Genomic DNA, 17625 nt, shown 5'->3' on the forward strand with positions numbered 1-17625 from the left:
AGATATCTAAAGATCTCAAATCTTGTTTGCAATGCAAAAGGTTCTCAGTGATGCTGCAATTACTAAAGATACATTAGAGTTGATACAAGGTTGATGATTAAGATAAGGAAAGATTCTGAATAATTTCTTGCTTACCCTGAAAATATGGATCCTGCCTCTCCAGGGAAACTTTCTCTTATTTATTTTTTTCATTATTTCCTTTCTGTGTCTGTCTCTAGGTCTCTGTGTTTGTCACACACACACACACACACACACACACACACCACACACACACACACACACCCCTGCCCAATCCCGGGAGTCAGGTTGCTATGTACAGGGAGAAAAGAGCAGCAAAGAGAGGAAATGGATGCTTAAATCTGGATTCTGGATCTTTATTGAGAGTTTTGTGACTTTAGGAAGTTTTTGAAAGTTCAGGGATGTGACAGGACTTCAGCTGGAACCTGGGATGGGGTGGGCCAGAGCGAGTGACACAGAGAACCTGCTCATCTGTAGTTACAGATTTCCTCAGGCTGACCCAGGTTCCAATGTTAATTCTCCTTCAAGATCTTGTTGATCCAGGGTCGGTAATGGGAGATTCGGGTGAAGACAGCAGGCGGCTTTGCGTTCAGATTTACATAGGATGCAATGCCCTGGGCTATCCCAGCACACAGAAGGGGGCCCCCAGAGTCTCCCTGTGGAGGGGGAGGGAGGAGGAGAGAGGGAGAGCAGGAGGGAGAGAAAGAGAGAATAGGTGGTTAGTCAGGAAGTTCTTCACTCCTGTCCATGGGCCCCAGCTTGGAGCACAGATCCAGATTCATACCAGGGCTACTCATGGGGTATCTAGGTCTTCCTTTCTTGGAGTGCCCCCCCCCCATTATTACTCTGTGTGTGTAGACTGGAATGGGTTGTCAGAGATTTTCCTGGGCCACAGGAGGAGGGACACTTTCAGTTTTCTCACTCCTGCTATTCCAAACTCGGTCATTGACTGACAATGTAGGGGGAAACTAGTTGGAGGATCACCTTGTATACAGAATTTGTCTTCCTGGGATTGCCCGCACACAGCTGGAGGTTGTGTTTAAAGCTTCTGAAGTGTTTGCAGGCCTGGGGATCCAAGAGTCTCAGTTTCACCTCCTTCAGACTGTCAGACGTAGGTTCCTCCACATTTGTTTTTCCCCAGCCAGTTGCCCGGCACATTCTCCAAGGTGGAATGAAGTTGAATTGGGATGGGAGGGGTAGTGTCCCCACGGCTAGGGTCAGATTGGCTTTCTCCTCCAACTATGAAGGGAATGAGGATTTGTCAGTGCAGGAAATGGATTGGGAGGCAGTTGGAAGCAACCAGGGATAGAGAGGTCAATTGCCTTATGTTAGAATTCAAGCCCAAACAGGGAGTGGAAAGGTGGTACCATCCAGAGGAAGGCCAGGGAAATTTCAGGGCAGTGGGGATCTGAAGGAGAAGTCTAAGGAAGTAGAAAACGGGAAGAAAAATGTTGTTACCTTTAGTAACATGATGTCATGGAGAAGCAAAACGTCATCATATTTTGGATGAGGGAATTGCTTTACGACCTCAAGCCTCTGCCATGTGTCTTCTTTCTCTTTTTTGTTATGGACACCTAGCATAACTGTTATAGATCTGTTGTGAAGAAGAAGGAAGGACAAACAGAAAGAGTGACATCTTGGTGTTTCTCCTGGGTTGTGCCTATTCTGACAAAAGGGGCTGGACGCCCGTCCCCCAACTGGGGTCCTGGACTCTATCTATCCCCACTTTCTGGACCACTTGTGGTTTTTTGTAGGGTTGAGGTTTTAATCAGGGAAGAACTTTCTCTGGAACAGATGCATTGTCCAGGACAGGATCCTTGGGAATTTCTGGGGAATGAGCAGACCACTGAGATCCCAGAGGAGAGGGTTAGTACTTCCTAATTCAGAAAGCCCTATCTGGGGCCAGCACCTCAGAGCTAGAGACAGTGAGAAAAGTGGGAAGTGTGTACCCTGTTCTCTGCCTCCCATTAAAAGGATGGGTTTTGGACCCTGGGAACTAATGGCCAATGTTCTTGAAAGGACATGGAGGAAGTAGCCCAGAAAACTGGGTGGGCCCTGAGAAGAATTATGTATCTTATGTATTTGGGAGGGGGTAAGGAGCAATAATTCAGGGGGAGGATCTGGGATGGGGTCTCCTTTTCCTTGTAGGGGAACTGAGCACACAGTGACTGAGGCTCAGGGAATCTATTTAATAAGACTGATTTCTTTAAGCATGTGTCTTCTCTCTCTTGAAAGCTCCCAGGCCTAGGATTCCCTCTTCAGAACCCACCAGAGTATATCCCAGGTCTCCAGCCTGGTTGTTTATTTCTCATTTGGAGACAAACAGGACTTTTTTTTTTTTTTTTTTTTTTTGTCTCACCTTCCTGCACAGTGAGCAGCTGTCAGCACAAAATTCCGTCTTATCAGGAAGCCACCACAAGATATCAGGTGACCTCGAGGAGTGACAATTTCCAGATAGGCCATGTAGGGGCGGGAGTGTGGCTTACATTCTGTGCCCCCGATGATCTCCCCTGGAACAGAGAACCACAGGGTTTAAACATAAACATTGATGCTCTCTCCAGAAAGTGCACAGTGGGTCAAGATTGAAAGAGACTTACCTTGAATGTCATCCTAGCCCTGAGTTTTGCCTATCAACCTCTCAGCTCTCTTGTACCTACTCTTTCTGCCCATAAATTCTCCAAAAATTCTTACTCCTTCAGACACATTAGCCAACCTTGCCTTAGATGCCATTTAGACATTTTTTACCTAAAATTTCTCCCACTCCCACCCTGACCCAGCCCACCCTTCCTCAGTCTCTGTGGAGAACATGGTCTCCAGATTCTCATCCTGGTCTTCTCACAGCCTATGAGCAGTTCACAAAACAACCAAATCACAAGTAATTTGTATTGCTGAAACTCAGAAGATGAAGAGAACGTATTTTCATGGGGATCCCCCACTTGTTCTGGGCTTTTTTCCCTAATCAGTACAGGATTCCTTGTTACTGGGAACTGCTGCAAGTTGCAGAGAATGGATAGGAATATCCCAAATGGAGATATCACTCTGGGAGTCTGAAGAGAGAGCTTGAGAACCTGTTCAATGTTTATCTCCCAATAGTCAACTATATTCAGACTAAATGTCTTTGTTCTAGGAGCTGATCCTGGAAATTACAGAGGGAAGGAATATAATACTCACCGGCTTCAGCACTGGAGCATAGGAGAAAGAGCAGCAGAAAGAGAGAAAGAAGATGCATCTTCTTACAGAGGCTGCCCATGGCAGGTGCTGATTTTATCTTTGGTCTTGGGATTTATTGCTCCCAGCAGGCATGGGAGGAGCAGAGCTGGTAACCACAGGAACTGTGTGGTCATGTTTTCTTCTCTCACTCTAAGTTGACCATCTCTCTGATTAGAAGTTTCCCCAGAATCACAATCTGCTTTTCTAGAGGTGAAGTTAAACTTCCATCTCCTGGCTCCCCAGATGAGTACTCAACTCCCAACCATGCAACTTATCTGGGGTATGGTGTGGGGACAGAATATGCAGGGACCTTGTCTTTCCCAGTTAAGGCAGTTTGTTAAAGACCCAACAGAAACATGGGTTGGGGAGAGTTTACTGAGCATTCAGAAGCATGCACACAGTTATGGCTATGGCCTACAGTGGGGAATGCATTTGAAAAAAGACCCAGTGCACATACACCTGTATGTACAAATGCCTGAGCATAAACACACACACACACACACACACACACACACAGAGAGAGAGAGAGAGAGAGAGAGAGAGAGAGAGAGAGCAATCAAGCAAAAGTTTCAGGAGGCAGTATTTATCCTAATTATATGCAATGCTCTTTGTTAGTTTCCATGACGTTCCATTCAATTTCATTGTACTATATGTCAGAACTTGAAGAGTACACTACTTACAGGATGATTACCTGTAATTTGGAAATCATTGATGTGCGTCTCTTTCTTCCTCTGAATCAATGTTAACTGACAGAGGAAGAGAGAGATCCAAGGAGAGTAGATAAGGGAAGGAAAGATATGTCTTTGCACACAATTGATGATGGTTCGGGTGTCTGGTGTTGCTTACAATATATGGACCAATCAAATGGCAGTGGTACTTTTGTTGGTATAAGTTGGGGCATTGTTTATGACTAGGTAGCCTCTGGGCTTAATTCTACAGCATCTTCTATTTCAATGTATAATGAAAAATTTACTAACAATCAGTTGTTACAAGATGAGTATACAGTCAGGGGAGGTAAGTAATTTCTCCATTGCTAAAGATATTCAAGTAGAGGTTGAAGAGTCTTGTTTAGAGTGCACAATTTGTGAGAAAAAAAGATGGCTTGATGCAGAAGCCATTTAAATGATGGCAGTGATTCCTTAGCCACTACAATGCAGAGGGACCATCCCTCTTCTGAGTACTTGAAACATTGCTTCTCAGTGCTCTTATGCACTTTGACATTTAAAGCACACAGCAGTTAGATGGAACAAGTTCAAATTCTAGTTCTGTCACTTAGCTATCTTTCTGAACTTCAGAAAGTTCCTGAAGTTCTCAGACTTGTTACTATATCTCTAATTTATAAAGAATGACACAGCACAGGGCTTTTATGGAGAATTAAATATGGTGTTAAACATAAAATGCCACATCATTGGTCTTTCATAAATGTTGGTTTTATTCCTTTAGTTGTGTTATCCTGTGTGCTGCATTACAGCCATATGAGGAGTAAGTGATGGGTATGTCCTCATAGGGCTGATACATTTGCTTGGGCAAAGAATAAGTCTTATATTTCCTCTAAGTTCCCCTAAACACATTACAGATTAGCATTAGAGCTCCAGGTTTAGCATGCTGTGCTTTGCATAGCACTTTGTTTCTATTCATTTAACTTGAAGCTGCCAGACTGTTTCTTCAACATTATTATTTGAGTAAGGCTAAGTCTTCCTTGAATGAGCATGTATAAAAATGTCATTTTAATCCACAAGTTGCCAAATAGGGATATAATACCTATAAATCTCCATTAGCATTGAAGCCTATAGTAAGGAAATACCATGGATAAGGGACCACAGATAGGATGGCTCATGCCCTCTTGCATCAGATTGAGACAGCAGCACAATGCAGCAGGCACAGTGCATTCTTTATTGTACTAGCCACATATTCCTGAAGCAGGCTGGAGCTTGCTCTTTGTTTGCCCTTGCTGTAATCTCTATCCACTTCTATAGCTGATGTTTCTAAATGACCAAATTTTTCTAAATTTAAAGTGTACATTTAATTTCTGTTAGCTAACATTCAACATCTATGAAGTAAGCTGTCAAGGTCCTTTTCAATTTATTTATTCTACTATGTGCTTGTCTTAACCCCTAATGCAATATTTTGCATTTGAATTACTACACTCTGCACAACTCTTTTGACTGGACAGGGAGTCCAGGATATTGATAAATGGAGAAGTCCTAGGAGATGACTACATATTTTTGGATGGGAGTAAGATATCTTAGGGCTGTGTGTGTCTTTATTTTTTCCTCATGATTTTCAGCAAGAACTCAAAACATGTCCCATTTTGAGGTTATTTCTGATATTTCTCTTTCCAATCATCATTCCTGTAATAGGTGAGTAGTGAGGAGTAAAATCCTAGGGTGCCTTTTCTCATGAGTTTTGAAAAACCCTTTAACTGGATGGCTTCTCCTATAGATTCTATGTTGTTACCACTCTGTCACTCTCAGAACCATTCAGTGGTTCACTCTTTGGGCCATCTTACTTTACATCTTAGAATTGACTCTGTAGCCATGATGATCTTATTTTCTCTCTGTGTGCACTATGAGGGAGGCTAATGACAGTGAATGCTCTTCCCTTTCCTGTGATCCGCAGGATGCTTGCTTAATCTGTGGTGATTGCCATCTGTGGAGCCAAAGCTTGCAGACTCAGTCTTCTTCTCATCATCTCCACTCTTGCTTCCTCTGAGCCACACTTCCTTGATATAGTTCTGGGATTGGAAATGATTGTCTCTTAGATGGTTCTATGGATTTCTGATGTTGTATATTATGTTGGGACTTCATAAGGATATCTCTTTGGTCTAGTCTTTCTTCCCCACCTTAGGTTCTTTGTTACATTTTTTTTCTTCAATGGCAGATGCTGCCCAGGATATACGTTTTTGGTAAGGCAGATGGGGTAGAGAGTATGAAGGGGCAAGTTATGAGAGAATAATGAGGTAGTATCAAAATCATGTAACAAAGTCACATGGTAGAATCAATCCTCCATGGGTCATTCAGGGAATTTTTTCATTGGTTCTTCTTCCTATCAGCTGAAGGAAGAACAGAGGTGGAAAATCAGCACTGTGGACAGTTCAAAGATGTTTAATGTCAGGGGCCAAAGCCACATTGTTCAAAGAGATTGAGTTGAGAACTGGAGATGATTGAACAGTGGAGATGCATGTGAAGAATGGAGAGATGCTGACAGGGTGATCAGGAAGAGGGTATAAATAACATGTATGTCTCTATTTTCCTTCTAAAACCTGAATTTCTTTTCCCCAATTTTGAATATTCTCTTAATGATCTTGAATATTACCAAAGGTAGAAAAACAAACACTTTGCCTTAATTCATGATTAAGGAGAGGAAGGAGTAATGGCTGTCCAGGATATGGGTCAGTGAGCAGCAGGAAAGGAAATCATACAAATAGGCTTGTGATCTGTGTCTTTATTGGGATTCTTGGGGATGCAAGTAGCCAGGGACTCTACCAGAGGGTATTCTTAGCGCTCATGGTGTGGACAGATCTCCTGTATGATTGAGTCAGACTTGGGGTGGGCTGGAGGGAGAGAACTGCTCAGGCAGTTTTTAGAGCTTTTCTCTGGTTGTGGTTAAAAACTGAGGCTATAATATTAATATTAAAAACTGAGGTTATAATATACATACTTAAAATTATAAAAGATATGTTTAGTTTAATGAATAATTGTAAATCAAACACCCACATAATCCACACCTAGATCAAGAACTAGAACATAGGCAGTTCACCTCTCACATAGAGACGACTTCAACTCAGGTTAATCATTTATCTGCTTTAGTCTCATAAACTATGATGAGTCTTTAATTTTGCTTAAGAAAATCCTGAAGCCCTAAGTCCCATATTTTACAGGGGTAGAAAAGCATGTCCAAAGGAGAACCAGGAGAGTACATGCCCCAGAAACTGCAGGCGAAGGGAGGAGGGGATTAGAGATGGCTTGGGAGGAGAGGGCCCAGAGGAGACCTCACATTTCATAGAGTTGCTACTCTATAAGAGATGGCATATTCTTGTATGTGGGGGTGGAGAGGGCACTGGAAAGCAGAATGACAAGGTAACATTGTGGGTCTGTGTAAGGCAGAGCTATCAATGAGCACTTCATGATGGCAAAGCTGCTTGGGTGAGTTCCCTTCCCTGGAAATGTGGCCAGGCTGAGCATGATGGCCAGAGGATCATTCCCTGAGGACAGCGAGTAGGATTTGACTTAGACTGGCCCAGCTGTCCCTTGGGATCTTACTGCAGACCTTCCCTAATCACTTCAGTCCTCGGTATTTTCCTCTTTTTGTGAACACCTGTCTTTGATGTCTGGGCTGTTTATTTTTAACATTAAAAGGATGAAAAAACAAAACAAAACAAAACTGTAGCAGAAAACTTTGTAACTTTACAATGAGATGAGACAGGTTTTTTAAATTTTTTTTTTGCTTTGAATTATAGTTGTACATTAAAGTTGGGTTCATTTTGATGTAACTGTCCATGCATGAAACTTCATTTATTCCATTTTAGTCTCCATTGCCCTACCTTTCCCTCCTCTTCTCCTTCCCCCTTTCCCCTTTTTCTACTCTACTGGTTCACCTTCTATTCATTTATATATTCTAATTGGCACATAATAGACACACATAAAGGTAGAATTCACGGTAGTGTATTTTACATGCACATAGTGCAATTTTCTTAAATTCATTCTGCATTTCCTTCCCTTTCCTGTCCCTCCTCCTTCCTCTTCAGTCTCCTCCTTTTCCGTGCTCTTCCCCCTGAGATAAGACAATGTTTGAAACCAGGCTCTTCAATGTTTTGTCTGACTTTGTGCTTCTTTTGAGCCCAGTTTCTTTACCTGTAAAATGACAATGGAATATTGTGAGAAAGTTTTTAAATTTTAAGTTATCATATAGCCTTGCCACCTGCTTTTTGGTGTACAGTTCTATGAATCCTCATGAACTCACTGCCACTGTCAGGATGCACAACAGTTTCATCACTTCCTCAGACTTCCTCACGCTGTGCTTTTAGTTACACTTCCCCACCCCAATGACTGGCAAACCCTTGATCTGTTGTTCAGAGAATACCATATAAATTGAATCATACAGTGTATAATGTTTTGAGGCTGGCTTCCTTCACTCAGCCTAACACTTTAGAGTTCATTCACATTTTTCTTGTGTCCACATTTCTTCTTTTTATTTCTGAGTTGTTTTATTCCATTCTGGTGCTATAACAAAATATCTTAGACTGGATATTATATGAATAACAGGAATTTATTTCTTACAATTCTAAGTCTGTGAAATCCAAGATGGATGTGCCTGTAAATCCAGTGTCTTGTGAGAACTGGGTCCTCCTAGATGGAGCCTGCTAGCTATATCCTCTAATGGCAGAAGGGATGAACAAATCCCTTCAGGCTTCTTTTATGAGGGCATTAATCCATTTGCGAGTTCTTTGCCCTCAGAACATAAGAGGGGCCTCTTGAAGGCTCCCCCCATCCCACAATGGAGTATTACTCAGCCAGAAAGAAGAATGGTATTTCTTGGTAAATGAATGAAACTGGAGACTATCAGGCTAAGTGAAATAAACTAGAATCAAAAAGTCAAAAACATTCAAGGGTCGAATGTTTTCTCTGGTATGAGGACGCTAGTCCTCAATCAGTGGGGGAGGGAAGGAGAGAGAGAGAGAGAGAGAGAGAGAGAGAGAGAGAGAGAAAGGAAAAAGGGAGATTTCATCAGAATAAGAGAAAGATTGGTGTATTTGAAGAAGGAGATTTATGGGGAGGGAGGAGGGATGGGACATGGGAAGAACAGTGAAATGAATCTGACCTAAGTTTCCTATATATGTATATGAATATACCAAAGTGAATCTTACCATCATTTATATTCACAAGACATTAACTAAAACAACAACAACAACAACAAACCCCAAACAAACCTAAAAGTAAATAGTGTAAAGATCAGTAGAGGGGAGGAAACAGGGTAAGGGAGGAGGGGAGGGAAGGAAATGTACTAGGGACTGAATTAGAGCAAATTGTATTCCATGCTTTATAATTATGTCAAAGTGAATCCTAATGTTATGTATAGCTAAAAAGAACTAATAAAAAGAAAAAAGTATAACATGAAGTTATCAATCATGAGATGCAATCAAGTACTTATTTCATTAAAAGAGTTATCTTTTTTTTTCTTAAACAGAAACACTAAAAGGATACACGATGATATATATATTTTTTTAACATAGGGCCTCACACAGGCTAGACAAGTGCTCTCCCACTGAGCTGTATCCTCAGCCCTTTTTCCTTTTGAATATGTATTCCATATGCTCATCTGGAGGAAAAATGTAGGTATTTATTTTAAAAAATAAATTTGGATATGAATTGAGAATAAACAAACAAAAGAACAAAGAGTTCTCTGAAGCAGCATAGAGTTACACTCAGTAAACGTGGTTATAAATATCTCTGGTCCACTTCTCACAGATTCTTTCTTCAATATGTTTGAATGGCCAAGTGTTTGTGAATCTAAAGCATGCTCAGTAAGAAGCATTTATGAGAACGAATGGTGATTTTAAAAGAAAATATTACATTCCTCACACTCTGCCTTGATTATTGTATTAGTTTCCTAAGGCCACGTTAGCAAAGTTCCACCAACCAACCAGGTGGCTTAAACAACAAGAACTCATTTTTTTCACAGTTTAGGGTGTCAGCAGGGTTGGTTCCTTCTGTGGGCTGTGAGTCAGGACTGTTCCAGCCTCTCTTCTGGCTTTTGTTGGCAGCTGGGGCTCCTTGGTGTTCTTTGGCTGGCAGAACTCTGCCTTTGTCTTCACAGGGCCTCTTGCAGTGTGTTTTCTCCTCTTCTTCTAAGAACATGCCAGCCATATTGGGTTCAGGGTCCCTCTTATTTCAGTATGACCTTATCTTAACTAATTATACCTGCTACAACTCTATTTCTTAGTAACGTCACAGTCTGAGGCACTGGGAATTAGGGATTCAACATATTTTTTTTGGGGGGGGGGCAACACAATAAGCCCTAACAACTCCCTCAGTACCTTACATAAGGGTGAAAGTTGCCAGCAAACTGAGGTGCAGGGTAGACACCATTCCCAGATTCCCTAGGAGGCTCTAACATTGGGGTGAAGTAGAGAGCTGATATTTTCCTACTGGACTTTTAACTGGGGCCCCAACAACCATGAAGACCCCAAGAGGAACTGGCTCTTTTGCATGTCTCTGTGTGCTGCCCTGGGCTCTCCAGAGGTCTACTTCCTATAAGTTTGGACAAAGCTCTCTTCTCTCCTGCCTGCTTCCTCCATAATGAAGATATTATTAGTTGTGTTGAGACATTTCACTTTGCACACAATTCTTAAATGCATGCACTGAAAATCTAAAAAGTCATGTATTTTCTTTTTAAAGCTATAATTCCATTGACTTTCCAAATTAACATTTGGAGGTAAATCTTTCTTAATGGGAAATCAAATATCTTCAAATGTTGATAACTGTTAGGCAAGTTCCACTGATTCACGGTTTAATATCCTATATGCCATATATTCAAATTTTTAATCTTTCAAAGCACATTAACAAAGGTATCAGAAAAGTTGAACCACCATGATCATTATGAAGTGCACTCATGTCTGACAGGGACAGCCACAACCTGGGAGTGGTTTTCTTTAGGAAACAAACAATTCTTTCTTTATTTCTGGGTGGTGGTGGGGGGTGTTACTGGAGATTGAACTTAGAGTTGCTCTGCCCCTGAGCTACAACCCCATCTCTTTCTTATTTTGAGACAAGGTCTCATGCAGTTCCTGAAGCTGACCTTGAACTTGCAATCCTTGCCTCAGTCTCCCGAGAAGCTGGGATCACAAGTGTGCACCAACATGCCCAGCTAATGATACTTTCTTTAGGAAACAATTCTATAATGCGGGAATAGAAATTATTACAGCTGTTGAAAACATTAAATGCATGAATGTGACTCCTAATTGCCATTTATTAGCTTTGCATTATATAATGAAAAAAAAGTACTCCTTTACCCCCAGGGAGTGTTAAGCTGACACTCCCACAACCCAACATCCTGGTATTTTCTTATTGTACCCAAAATAAGCAACCATAATAAAATCATGTACACTTTATAAAATGACACATGGTGGTATTCTTTCCTTCTTAAATATTTTTTTTGAGCTACCAAAAACTTGCATTTGTAAAATCGTTGATAAAAATATTTCTCTGGGTTGTATAAGAAGGGAGACAGAGACTAGTGATAAGATGTGGCATATAAGTAATCAGATTTGGCTTCTTTCTCTCCTGCTTTACCAGAGGTTGGATTTTCCTCATCTTTTGTTTTCTGGAGGTAAATCTTTAATGTCTTAGTTGGCTGCTTTGGCCTGTTTTGCTTTCCTTTTCCCTTTTATTTGAATGTTTTTGTCTGAAGATTTATCCTTTCTTGCTTTTCGTTTTGATTTAATTTCTACTTTTGCAGCAGGTATGGCTGACAACCTTGCCCCTTGGCTCTCGAGCTCCTCCTGCACTGAGCTTTTGACTGAGCTGGGCTTCCCCTTGGTGTCTTGGTGGTGGGGAGGGGGCCTGCTGGCCATAGCGCATGAGGGCCTTCACCAAGCTGGGCTGCCTGGCCCTGCTGCTCCTTCCGGCCTATGCAAAACTCTTATCTGGACCATTTCTCCTGCTGACCTTGTGATGAAGTGACTCTCTTATCACTCTGTGTCTGTCAGGCGGCCCACTACTTGGGTCCCACTCACCACATCTCAAAATTAATGCCTTAGCGATAATGATGTTCTTATCTTTTCTTTTTCTTTTTTCTTTTTTTGAGTGGCTGGGCCACCAACTGATCTTTTCACATGAGAGGACCATGTGATGTTCTTTTTGTCTGTGGTGGTGGCCTTTCTGGAAGCCCCTGGATTCCAATTCATCCTGTAGGCTCAGCCGAATTCTCATATGGTCTCTACCTGTCCTGCTACTTCTTATTGGCCAGGTGGGCAGTGTAGGCTCACCACTGTCTCCCCCTATCCAGTTGCTCAGCTTCCTGGGAAGAAGTGCTTCCCTGGGTATGTTGCTGTCCTTTGGATATGGGGATAAAGAGGCAACAGGGCTCTAGCTGAAACTTAGTGTGTATTTGAGTCTTTTAAGCAAATATATACACAGTGTCTCTGCTCTTTGTATTCCACATTTAAAAAATGTTATTTAATTATACAAGTGTAAACCAGAGTTAGGAAAATTAAAAAAAAATCATCCTTTTAATTATGGTCCAAAATAGGGTCTTTAATTTTTTTTTTTTTTTTTTGGTACTAGGGATTGAACCCAGAGGTGCTCAACCACTGAGCAACATCCCTAGCCCTTTAAATTTTATTTAGAGACAGGGTCTTGCTGAGTTGCTTAGGGCTTCATTAAGTTGCTGAGGCTGGCTTTGAACTCACAATCCTTCTGCCTCAGCTTCCTGAGCCACTGAGAATACAGGCGTGTGTCACTGTGCCTACCTGGGTCTTTAAGTTTTGAGATCTATTTTTGAAAATGTTCCCCGGCCCCATGTGCTTGTTTTTTTCACATAGAAGAGAGTTGATAGTCAGTCCTGGGCATTATCTTTCTATACTTTACATCTGTATTGATCAGTGGCAAAACTGGAAGCCCAGGTCTGTGGGCTGGCAAACAGTGGGGACGGTGGAGGTGCTGAGTCCCTGGTCTGGGGCTAGTGGTGGCAGCAGTTTCTCACAGTTTGGTGATCAGAAGCCATATCTGTTTTCTTAGGCATCTAGGGACTGTGGTGGCCCCCTGTGTGCATCCCCTATAATTGCCAAAGAGTTGTCTGGAGTCCAAGCCATGTAGGGTATGTGGCTGTGAGTGTACTGATCCCAGCTCAGACACTGATGGCTGTGGGTTTCAGAAGACTTCACTTAGAGGAGGACATCTTTGAGAATTTGACCTAACTCAGGTATTCCTCTTCTGGGAGACCTGGAGACACTGTCATCTCTAAGGGAGATGAAAGTTGAATTGAGTGGCTGATATAGTTCTGGGGCCAGCCTTACCCTGATGTTCTTGGGGACCCCTCTCCTGGGCTGACATGGGCTTTCCCTGTGTACAGCTGTAGAAAGGGCTGATCCCCTCCTTCTGCTGTGACCTCTTTAGTCACAGACCCATCCCTGTGGAGGAGTTGAGGAACAGATATTCCTCTGGCTGCAGACACAGCATTGAGGCAGATGGTGAAGCTGTGTCAAGGACACAAGATATCAACAGCCAGGCCTAGGGCCATCTCTGGCATGATTATGGGAAGTTTGCTTCAGTGGGCAGATGAATTGCAGTGACTGAGGCATGGGGTTTGTGGGAGGAGACATGAGGGGAGGAGGAGGAGGAAGAAGAGAGGGCAGCAGAGAAAGAAGGTAAATCAGTGCCTTTCTGACTCTGGTTGTGAAATCTTATCGTGCAGATGTACCTATTTTAGATTACCTTTAATAACCCCCGACACCACATCATGTGCACGGAAATTGGTAGTCAGGATTATTAACTCATCAAGAAAGGAGCCCAGTGCACTTCTTCAGTCAAACTAGAGAGGCAAGTGAGTGAGGAAGCAAACCAGCACTTGGTCGTGAGACCAGAGTAGGTAGAGTCAGGCATGCACACTGGAGGCTGCATCTTTATTGAGGTTCATTGGGGACAATCACCAATGTCTCCAAGAGTCTCCCTGGGTTCAGGTTGGGACCAGGCTCCCAAGAAATTCTCAGCTACCAGGGAGAGTTCTGGCTTGGGAACTCTTCTTCAGGCTGGGCATCTTCTCAGCTAATTGCCCTTTAAGACTCTTTTAATCCAGGGCACATATGGGGAGATGCGAGTGAAGACAGCAGGTGGCTTTGCATCTATACGTCCATAGGATACAATACCATGGGCCACCCCAGCACACAGAAGAGGGCCCCCAGAGTCTCCCTGTGGGTTAAAAGAAGCAGACCATGAGCAGATTGTCACCCACCCCCCACTACTCTCCTCACCCCCTGGTTCATTGAGACCCCAGCTAGCTCCAAGGTACCCGAAGTTGGGGCTGCAGTCCTGGCTCCCCATGGGGTCATCAGTTAGGGGTTTAAGGCCTGCTTTCTCTTTCTGGCCTGGGCCCACTGCTCTGGATCCTGTCCCCTCCACCCTCTTCCTTCCTCTTCTGGAACCCTGTGTGGCAGACTGGATGGGAAGGTTAAAGACAGGACTTAGACAAGGGAAGAGGGGACCCAAAAGGAGGATTCCAGTTCCCAGAGGGCTAGGAAGCCATGAACACAGACACCAGTCACTGTGCTAAGCCACCTTTCAACCCCACTCCCTCCCCTCTGTGGGGTGGATGTGCAGGTGTGTGGTCACCTCGAATGCTGATCTCTTCTTCCTGGGGTTGCCCACACAGATTTGCAAGTTGTGATCATAAAGCTGAAAGTGTTTGCAGACCTTTCTCTTCATGATTTTCAGCTTCACCTCTCTCAGAACATCTGACCCTGGCTTCATCACTCCTGTTCTCCCCCAGCCAGCTGCCCGGCACACTCTCCCAGGCTGAATAAAGGCAAACCGGGTGGGCAGAGGAACTGTCCCGACAGCATGGGTCAGCTTGGCTCTCCTTTGCAGCTGTGAGGGAAGGAAGAGGAGCTGGATTGCCAGGCCCACGGAAGAGGGGTGGTGTGGCAGAGGCTCCCTGGGGCAGGGCCAAGAGGTTCTCCCCAGTGTGACTGTGATGACATGGAGTGGAAGGATGGGCCCTTAGCACAGGAGAAGGGTACAGGCATGAGAGGACTTAAGGAAGGGGGAGTTGTTGAGAAGGGGAAGAAAGGTAACGGCACCTTCAGTAACATGATGTCATTGAGATTAGTAGAGGAGTTATAGTTCCGGTGAACAATTTGTTCTGCAACTTTCAGCCTCTGCCATGTGGGTTCTCTCTGTGTCATGTTATGGGCACCAAGAGTGACAGTAATTTTTCTGTTGAGAGGGAGGACAGAGGCAGTACAAAGTGATTGTTCCCTGCAAGTACCCATTCTGAGCAAACTGTCACCAGGCCCTTCTCTTTTCCAGTGCAGAGCCACTGGAGGGACTCAGGTCATTTCAGGAAGGGTGGGGCTCTGGCAGACACCCTTATACACTAGGTGCAAGCTTTTCTGGCACCAGGATGAGAAGGGCCGTGCTGGCTTGCCTTGACCTGGGCTTCCCTGTACAAAGTCCTGGCCTCTGGAGATGGGGATGACCAATGAAATGGCCCAGGTTCTCCCAAAAAACATTGCTGACTTGCTAGAGATGAAGAGGACAGGGAAACCTCTCTTCAGATTACTTCAAAGTTGTCTGAACTCTGGTTCCCCCACCTCCTCATATGAAGAGAGAACAATCCAAAGCTTCTTACCTTCCTTCACAATGAGCAGCTGTCACCACAAACTGTTGACTTATGAGAAACCCACCACAGCTGGCAACAGAACCTCTGTCAGTGAGGATTTCCAGATGGGCCATGTAGGGCCGGGAGTGTGGCCTGGACTCCATACCACCGATAATCTCCTCTGGAACAGAGAGCCCCAGGTCCCCAATCACAGGATGATAGAGCCTTCCAGCAGAGCCCGGGGTGAGGAAGATGGACTAAAAGCTGAGCGAGTACATCTGCTTCTGGTCCTTGTAAGGATAAAGCTCAGCCCCTCCACATACTTTTTTTTTTTTGCCTTTCCCCACCCCACTCCACCCTGTGAAATGCCATCTTCCTTTTCCAAACACAATGCCCCATCTTGTTTCTGAGTTGTCATTTCATTTAGACATTTCTTCATGTCTTTATCCCAACCTACTCAATACAAAGGCAAAGCCAGAGAAAGGCCTTGATTTGTGGGTATCTTGAGGAAAGCAGGTGAATGGGAATCAGTTTTCTAATTCTTTCTCTACCCAAGACTTCTCGTCCCTGGGAAACTGCCAGTGTTGGAAGGAAAGAGTTTGACCCTTCCAGGTTGAGTTTCCCTTGGAATGATTGCAAAGGGATCCTGTAGCCTCAATTTAGGGTCTTCCCTGATCCAGGCCAATTCATTTGGGGTGGGAGTGGAAGACCCAGAGAACAGGGAGGTCCAGGCAAGACTCACCAGCTCCGGCTTCAGGAGCCAAGAGAACCACCATCAAGAGGAGCAGGGCCTGCATTTTCCCAGTGGTGCTGGCCATGGTAGGATTCCTGTGTCACCCACTCATAGGTCCCTGCTTTTATAGTCCCAGAAGTAGATGAAACAGGAGGGCTGGAAACCACAGAGCCTGTCTTGTCCAGTTTTGTTTTTCACTCTGGCTTGCTTGCCTTCCTTATCAGACGTTCTCATGACTCCTGTCTGCTGTGCTGTAGTCGAGGCTGTGGTCAGATCCCAGGAGTCCTCGTTCCCAGGATCACACATGCACCTTCCCCAACCAAAGCAGCTCTCCTGAGGCAGAATGGGGCGGGGAGGTAAAGGATCAAGTATCAAAAATACTGTTAGTTAGTTTTTATTATTATTATTATTATTAGCATTATTAATCCCCAGATCATTAACCTATTCCAAAAGTTTATGAACTGAATTGTCTTATTTTGATTTGCACCAGAACTCTAAGGGGCCAAGAAAAATATAGAAGACCTTCTTAGAATTGTATCAGAACTCTAAGGGGCCAAGAGAAATACAGAAATATAGAACACCTCCCAATCCAGTTACAATATCCAACTGGTTCTGGGCCCTCTTCTCTATTCCCACCCCCTGTTCTGTGGAGCAGTTCTTCCTATGCCCTGGATTTCCACAGCCCCATGACAATGATTTACTGGTCTCTGAGTTATGTTTAGGAAGTTGAAGGCTAGGGTAATTAGTTAGTTGCATCCTGTTTGTTTTGGATCTGTGTATACCATTATTTTTGTGTATTCTTCTAGTTACTCAACCCCACCCCCTCTTTGTTTTATGGCCTCTTACATATGGTCTGGATTTCCTGATATTCACATGACACAAATTGGCATTATCTCTTTCAGCCTCAACCTTCTATTGCTTTTCCTTTGTTGTCACAGGAAATCTTTCAACGACAACATTTATGTCAACTTGGCTATCAAAATTCTCCATTGCTTCCAGGCTCTTGGTTTCTGGATAAAATGCCACTCACTCATGCAGTTTATCAGTCAAAAAACTAGCTCGATGAAAATTTAACTAAATGTCTGTCTCTGGTAATACAAAGGAGATCACGATCTGCAAGCCATTGTTTGCAGTACAAACAGCATCATGCTGCAGTGTAGAGACATATAATAATGTGGGGGGGGGGATGGTAAGTGACACTACCTGAGGTAGTGACAGCTCCATTTGAATTGAGGTCTGAAGAATAGATTAGATTCTGTCATTGATTAAATTAAGATAGGTCTTTTTTTTTTTTTTGCCAGAAATAGTAATCTATACAAAGAGTGTATTTGAAGAACTTCAAGTCATTC

General features: G+C 43.5%; 2 protein-coding genes across 2 annotated transcripts; both read right to left on the reverse strand.

The window, feature by feature from the left end:
- Positions 1-348: 348 nt before the first annotated feature.
- LOC124107250 (mast cell protease 2) lies at positions 349-3261 on the reverse strand. Its single transcript, XM_046465200.2, has 5 exons — positions 3190-3261; positions 2378-2528; positions 1477-1612; positions 1003-1257; positions 349-674 (listed from the first exon to the last, which is right to left on the reverse strand). Exons 1-5 carry the CDS (start codon positions 3245-3247, stop codon positions 531-533), a joined length of 744 nt encoding a protein of 247 aa, XP_046321156.1. The 5' UTR covers positions 3248-3261; the 3' UTR covers positions 349-530.
- A 10537-nt stretch (positions 3262-13798) lies between these two features.
- Positions 13799-16428, reverse strand: LOC124107309 (mast cell protease 4). Its single transcript, XM_046465231.2, has 5 exons — positions 16286-16428; positions 15574-15724; positions 15023-15158; positions 14556-14810; positions 13799-14135 (listed from the first exon to the last, which is right to left on the reverse strand). Exons 1-5 carry the CDS (start codon positions 16359-16361, stop codon positions 13992-13994), a joined length of 762 nt encoding a protein of 253 aa, XP_046321187.1. The 5' UTR covers positions 16362-16428; the 3' UTR covers positions 13799-13991.
- Between the last annotated feature and the right edge of the window lie 1197 nt (positions 16429-17625).

This window comes from Marmota monax, unplaced genomic scaffold (genome assembly GCF_021218885.2).
Source record: "Marmota monax isolate L192 unplaced genomic scaffold, Marmota_monax_Labrador192_F-V1.1 WCK01_AAM20220418_F8-fsc00079, whole genome shotgun sequence".
In the NCBI taxonomy this organism is placed as follows: domain Eukaryota; kingdom Metazoa; phylum Chordata; class Mammalia; order Rodentia; family Sciuridae; genus Marmota; species Marmota monax.